At 46.1% G+C, this 6,404-nt stretch overlaps 2 protein-coding genes across 3 annotated transcripts; one reads left to right on the top strand and one right to left on the bottom strand.

Moving 5' to 3' along the window:
• The first annotated feature begins 24 nt into the window (after positions 1-24).
• LOC129589995 (uncharacterized) lies at positions 25-3,517 on the top strand. Of its 2 annotated transcripts, none has more exons than XM_055484937.1 (4): positions 25-676; positions 1,136-2,034; positions 2,346-2,654; positions 2,837-3,517. In XM_055484937.1, exons 1-4 carry the CDS (start codon positions 481-483, stop codon positions 3,407-3,409), a joined length of 1,977 nt encoding a protein of 658 aa, XP_055340912.1. In that variant the 5' UTR covers positions 25-480; the 3' UTR covers positions 3,410-3,517. The 2 variants fall into 2 exon arrangements, with proteins under 2 accessions (XP_055340912.1, XP_055340913.1); XM_055484938.1 differs by having other exon boundaries at positions 534-693.
• A 183-nt stretch (positions 3,518-3,700) lies between these two features.
• LOC129589987 (uncharacterized) lies at positions 3,701-5,731 on the bottom strand. Its single transcript, XM_055484930.1, has one exon. The coding sequence runs from the start codon at positions 5,219-5,221 to the stop codon at positions 3,902-3,904; it is 1,320 nt and encodes a 439-aa protein (XP_055340905.1). The 5' UTR covers positions 5,222-5,731; the 3' UTR covers positions 3,701-3,901.
• Positions 5,732-6,404: the final 673 nt, after the last annotated feature.

The raw sequence follows: 6,404 nt of genomic DNA, 5'->3' as shown, positions 1-6,404 counted from the left end.
CAAATAGTGGAGTGTGCTAACTGCAGACGATGTTAATGCAGACTATAGATGTCGTCCGAAGCAAAACTGCAATTGAAGATCTTCAATTGAGTCTCTAGATACTCAAAATACATCTGATTTGTTGCTTTGAGTGACTACTTTAAATATTCCGATCCTTGTTAGCAATTGCTCTGAATGTTTTTGAAAGGTCATCAGCAACATAAATGGATTCTACGCGCTCTTGCCGAGTTATTGATCGAATACGCAGCATTTCGCCGATTTCACCCAGACCTGCATTTTCCGAGGGGGTGTGGATTCTGTGGATTATTTTCATCGGCGCAAAAGTTCCATAGTTTTTGTGGAAAGGTCACCCTTTAGCACGATGTAGTTAGGGTAACGTCGCGTGCCCTTTGTATTGCAAAGGGCACAGGCGATCCATGGCCCGCTCCCCTTATTGGTTCTGCAACATCCTCGGTCCCGCCGGCGGGGCGTCATGTGATCATGCTAGGATTATGCCTCAGTCGTATTGTGGCCAGTCTCGTGCATCGTGCCATTTTCTTACTCCTTGCCGATTTCCTGGCCGGCTCGCGCTGGTTCCTGATTAATAACTTTACGGCGGCCATTGATTTTTTATTCGGAGCGGATTATCAGTATTTATTTGACCTGAACAGCAGCCATCATGTTCTGGCTGGACTGGGTATGCCGTGGGCACAAGTAGGTGGAAACACCAAACATTTGTTTTTGCTCATTAGTTTACCCAATTCCATGTCCCGGACGTTTTATTTTTTGCTTTTCGAAAGCGAAGCAGTCGCGATTGGCAGCGCAGCGCAATTTTTACAATATGTTTTTGCTTGCATTGTTTTTATAGCATTATGTAAATTTTTGGAATGGCCAATAATACATTAACCATTATAGTGGTTTATTCGATTATATTGAGAGAATGATTAGCATTTTTAACTTACTTTTAAGTACTGTAGCTGCAAGTTTTAGAACCAAATTTTATTACTAACGTGTTTATTAACATTTTGAACTTGTTTTTGAACAGCTGGAAATTTTAAGCTCTTGTTCCTGGAAAATAAATTTAATTTTGCTAATAATATGTATTACTGTCGTATTATCATTGTCAGCAAAGTAAAATACAGCGATGGTTTCGCAGGCTTCCTTCTCTCCTGGTGGATGGCCCACTTCCTCAAGACCAAACAGCTATGGTACAACGGTCTGGCCGTAGAGCTCTTCCTCCTCATCCAGATCATGGGCTACCTCAGCAACCTGGCCTTCACCAGCGCCACTCCCACCTACCCGGTCGCCGTGTCGGCCGTCCTCGTCCTCCTGGTCGACCTGTACCGCCGCTACACCTGCACCCTGCGCACTCTCGACCCCGAGCGCACCTTCTACCAGTTCGACCAGCTCCGCCGCCCCCTCGTCCCCGACCGCGGCCTGCAGCTCATCCAGCTGACACCCCTGGTGTACGCCGTCCTCCTCAAAGCCGAGCCCTACATCGACGTCAGCACCTACTCCAAGATCCGCTACAGCCTGGGCATGACGGACGCCATCGTGTACGTCGGCCTGAACCTGGACGTGGCACTGGTGGTGCTCACTCGGGTGGTGGGGACCCTGCGGACGGCGGTCTGCGAGTTCTCCGTACATAACATTGCCTGGATGTTTCGGGTAAATATCACCGGAGCGTACACGCTGATGTTGCGGGATCTCGGCTGGAAATCGATCCCCTCCGATCAGATGCACCTGGCGTGGATGGTGTACTTGGTGTTAAAGGTCACGGTGGTCAGTGCCCAGTGGAGTACGAGCGCCCCGGTGGCGCTGCGGGAGGGGTACGGGAGTTATGTGGCGCGGGCGCTTTCCAGTAGTTTTGTCGCCGCTACCGCCACGGTGTACTTTGCGTGTTTGGCGGCTGGGATGCTGCTGACGTCGGTGGCTAGTGTGCTGACGTGTAGCAGTGATGTCGTTCCCAAAGGGAACTTTCTCAAAGGGATTTTCGATACCGTCCAGGTTATCCGGTGGAATTCCTTTCCTTGGAAAGTGAAGCCCGAACTGCAGGTGACTTTTGTAAAAATTTCCCGCACAGATGATTATCTTTGTATAAAGGTCACGTTTGAGTGTTTATGCTGGCTTTTTAATATTTTTGTTTATGCAGTGTATAAACTTAAGAAACCGAAAAATTACTTAATTAACTAAATTAGTTCATATTTTTGTATTTTTTTATTTAATTAAAGAATTTTATTTTTAAAAAAATGTTTTACTAACTTTTTAATAAAATGATTATTACAGTAATATAATACTGTACTAGAATAATTATTTATTTTCACCAATTAGAAAATTGTTTAAAACTTACTATTCGATATGTTTAGGTTCGTTTATTGGCGCATGCGGTAATGTTTGGACAAATTCCCCTCTGCGGCAAAATGATCAAGAATATCGGACAGACCGTGCGCCGCAAATGCCAGTGTGACGAGAATATTTGGCGGCGATCCGTGGGCGGTGTCATGGCGATCGCATTGTACTTTATCTACGCCTGTGTTGTTGCCAAACATATTACCATCGCAGCGCCGCTGGTATCGGAGTGCTTCGGGCGACAGATCAACAAGATGACTTCGGTGTGGATTGCTTACAATTTCATTGTGGCCCTGGTAGAAGTCGTCACCATTTTCGTGTACCAGGTATTGTAAAATCCAGGCGCAGTAAACTTGGCTCTCTTTGCAATTCGACAGCTGCGCTATTCCAAAAAAAAATTATTCAAAATAAAATAGTTCATTATTTCATAACTTTACTTATATACTGTAATTGAAGAAAATTATTAAATCATCAATAAGTTTATTTTTATCGTAAATTATTGTTACAGGGTCTGGTGACCCCGACCGCCCGCTCCCAAATGGACAAAGGCACCGCCCTCTTTCGCTCCAGCCTGACGGGCGTCCTGGCCGTCTCCCTGACGATAGTCAACGGGATCGGTCTGCATGACACCCTGGTGAACGATATCTGCGGCTACCGTGACATGGTTAACAACATTCTTCAAATCGTGGCGCGGGTGGCGTTCATCTACATCACCGTCAACGGCGAGTCCGACGAGGAGCTCATGCAGAAGCTGCGCAATGTCGAGAGTCTCACGTACCACAACAGCGCCACCAGTATCCCGGCGGCGGCGGAGGAAGATCCGTGTGGATTATGCTACGGGATGGACACGGAGGAAGAGCGGCCGCTGGTGAAACTAGCCGGTTGTCGGCATACATTTCATGCGGAGTGTTTTGCCGCGTGGGAGAATGTGGGTAACCGGTGCCCGGTGTGCCGCAGTGTGTTCCAGCGCAGTGAGATCGTCCGAGTGGAAGAAAGGAAGGAACCGGGGCTCACGGAGGAAAATGAGGAAGAATATGGCGAAAAAGCCTGTGATGATAGTGACGAGAACAGCTGTGATTAGAATTGTGTTAAGGATTCATTCAAAACATTTGTCTCAATCAATAGGTCAACATTAATTTGGTTTGTTGTTTTTATTCGTACGCCACAATAATGAAATAAATTTATAAAAATAAACAATATTAGAATAATCGGTTTGGGAAGCTTCAAAAGGTCAGCAGTCGCAATTTATCAGCAAACTGATTTTATTATGTATACCGCAAAATTAAAATATAAAATCCACAAACAAAATAATTAATGCTTCAAAGAAATTCTTCAACAAAAAGTAAAGGCTGTCCGGAGGTAAAGGTCACCATCAGGAATTTGTTTTCATTTTGTTCCAAACTACAATAATATATAAAAAGGCATTTTGACGCATACAGAATTGGCAGAACCATAAGGTCATCTTTCAGGAATACCAGTTTTCGAAAGAATATGCAAATAAAGCTCAGTACGCAAACCTGCACAACACAATCAATTACAAAATAACTGTAAGCTAAGAAAATAATTTCCAGAATTACGTCTCCTTCGTTTGCACTTTTTTCCCATCCCGTTCGCTATGCTTCAAAAGCATCCGCGAATTCCGGTGTTTCTTGGCTTCACTGTGCGCCAAGAGATGATGCCGCAGAATCTGTATATCACTCGGCGTCAGCGGCTGCTTCATGCGGGCAATATTAAACTGTATCACGGTCCCATAGTGAAAGTAGATAATCAGCTGGTCCGTCTTATCCCGCGAATGGCTCTTAATCCACTGGAACCGCGTGTAGAACCGCTCCATCGGACTGGTGAAACCGCGGTGCATCCCACTCCGCTGGAAATACTGTCGTCGATGGATCAGTTTAATCCGCGCCGCTTCCCGCAGATGATTCAGTTCCAAAAAGATCTTATGCAGGTATTCGGCCCGCGGATGTTTATGCGCCCAGATTCCCTGGGGGCGCTGGTAGTGCTTCAACTGCACGGCGATAGCGGCCGCTTCCTCATCGAAACTCGCCGAGATTTCATCGCTGATGAAGGGTTTCCGCCGCGGTGCAATAGCCGGTTCGGATTGTGACCTTTTCAGTTTGAAACGGTGCAGGCGGTTGGGGGCCAGCGCGAAGGACTTTGCGAGGTTCTTCCACATCTGGCCGCGTTCCCGCTGGAGAACCTTGTCCCACGAGATGGTCGCCCAGATATTCCGTTCCTCGCAGTACTTAACGTAGCGTTTGGCCACTTGCGCCAGCCACTCCGCGGATTCATCGGCAATCAGGTCGTACTCTTTCCGTTTACATACAAACTTGATTTTGATGAAATGCATCTCTTTAGGCACGGAGGCGAACACCGCCGGGAGTACCGGCGCAATCTCCAGTAAAATCAGTTTCTTTAACATGGATTTACTGATCTGCGCCTGGAGGTGTTTCTCGTCCCGGACGTAGACGACCACGCAGAGCGGAAGCGGCGGAAAACACTGGTCCTCAATGGAGACCATGTTGCGGGACCAGAAACATCCGACCAGCTTCCGTAACGTGCGCAGGGTGGTCGTTTCCTCGGTGTACTTTAGGAGTAAGCACAAGGCTTGGACATTGTGCTTTTGCATGATCTGCATGGTGTGGTGGAACGGCGAGTCGAGGATGTTGTGCAAACGGTCCCACAGGAGGATGTGGCGGACCCGGCGACTGCGCTGCGTCACCTTGTTGAGTTTCTCGCGGATGATCTCAAATTCCGGATCGGTCTCGCGTTCATAGTCCAGGGTCAGCAGGGCGATGCCGGTGGGGGTGGGCGGGGTGCTGTGCATCAGGCGGTTCTTGGAGCTCAGAAAGTCGCCCAACGCCCACAGGGAGCGCTGGATCGATGAGGTCATTGGGGCAGTTTAATCTTAATGCCCAGATAAAAACGGCTCACAAACGCGCAATTAAACAGCGGATTTGGTAAGGTAACATTCTCTGGGTTAGTCTGAATCGATTAGCATTACCCAGCAGAAAAACAGAAAGCGTGTGCATGACATGAGAGATCATTCCCAGTAAACAAGGAACAATGAACGCAAAAATTGACTGAAATGCCTAATTCAAAATACTTGGCATCCTGTGTCAGCTCGCGCTTCGTTCACCAGATTTTTAAATGACCAAGTCACAAGAGTCCAATTTTGCGAGTGAAATAAAGTGCATAAAGCCAATTAAAAGCTTTCCAGTGTTAATAACAACGGGAACATTGGAACATTTTATCGTAAGGTTTACAAAAAAAGGTTGTGGGCCCATGTTTTCTCTTCGTAATTGGTATTTTTCTAGTCACCGTGCGTGCAATACGGTATCTGCAGATGTGCGGACTCGTACTGTACTTAAGTGTTTATTTACATTGGGTGTCCGCAATTTGCTTTACATACAGCACAGTTTTGATTTCAGCTGTCCACAGTCGTTCATCAACGCCTGCAATTAGTTGTCAAGGTTACGCAACTGATGCTTTTTTATTAATGCCCTCAAGCCTCATAAGTTTAAGCGAATTTCGTTGCATGATGGTGGTGCACAATAAGGAACCATCGCCATACGCGACCGTTTCCGTTTGACTAAGATGGTATTAAAGTCAATCGAGTCGTCTAACCGATACAGATTGCCGACCTTTCGTTCGGCGGATTTTTGTTTTTGACCATCGTCGCGGTAAGTATTTTGTTTACCAGAATTTGAGGCATAACCCTGTTCCCGCGCTATACTCGTGATTTGAATGCGTACTTAATTGCATAGAAGTACTTACTGATCCTGAAAATGAATTACGGTGTTTTCACCGCGCAAAGTAGGATGGCCGTGTAATAAGCACAGAACGTAGTGTAGCGTACGCCTAGACAAGCTTCGTTGGATATCATAAGCGCCCGTATTCGATAAACCTCGAGCATAAGCAGTAATTAAAGTTTCCAAGGACATTATAAAAATATTTTTGGAATTTTTAATGCAGTGCCTTTGTTCTGCAAAAAAATTCCTAAACAGTTATTTTATACAAGAACTATAGATATCTTTAGAGTATAAAGACGCCGTAAACCCTTGTTAAAAACCATT

This window comes from Paramacrobiotus metropolitanus, unplaced genomic scaffold, assembly GCF_019649055.1.
Source record: "Paramacrobiotus metropolitanus isolate TYO unplaced genomic scaffold, Prichtersi_v1.0 Parri_scaffold0000038, whole genome shotgun sequence".
Lineage (NCBI taxonomy): Eukaryota > Metazoa > Tardigrada > Eutardigrada > Parachela > Macrobiotidae > Paramacrobiotus > Paramacrobiotus metropolitanus.
Note: the sequence above shows the minus strand (reverse complement) of the source record. Positions and strands in the feature narration are given on the sequence as shown.

What these genes read in the sequence shown, in the direction of transcription:
- LOC129589995 (XM_055484937.1), top strand. Translation starts at nt 481, where the DNA reads ATGCTAGGATTATGCCTCAGTCGTATTGTGGCCAGTCTCGTGCATCGT. An exon ending in TCATGTTCTGGCTGGACTGG is followed by an intron (nt 677 to 1,135) that starts GTATGCCGTGGG and finishes ATGGTTTCGCAG; the next exon opens with GCTTCCTTCTCTCCTGGTGG. An exon ending in AAGTGAAGCCCGAACTGCAG is followed by an intron (nt 2,035 to 2,345) that starts GTGACTTTTGTA and finishes CGATATGTTTAG; the next exon opens with GTTCGTTTATTGGCGCATGC.
- LOC129589987 (XM_055484930.1), bottom strand. Translation starts at nt 5,221, where the DNA reads ATGACCTCATCGATCCAGCGCTCCCTGTGGGCGTTGGGCGACTTTCTG.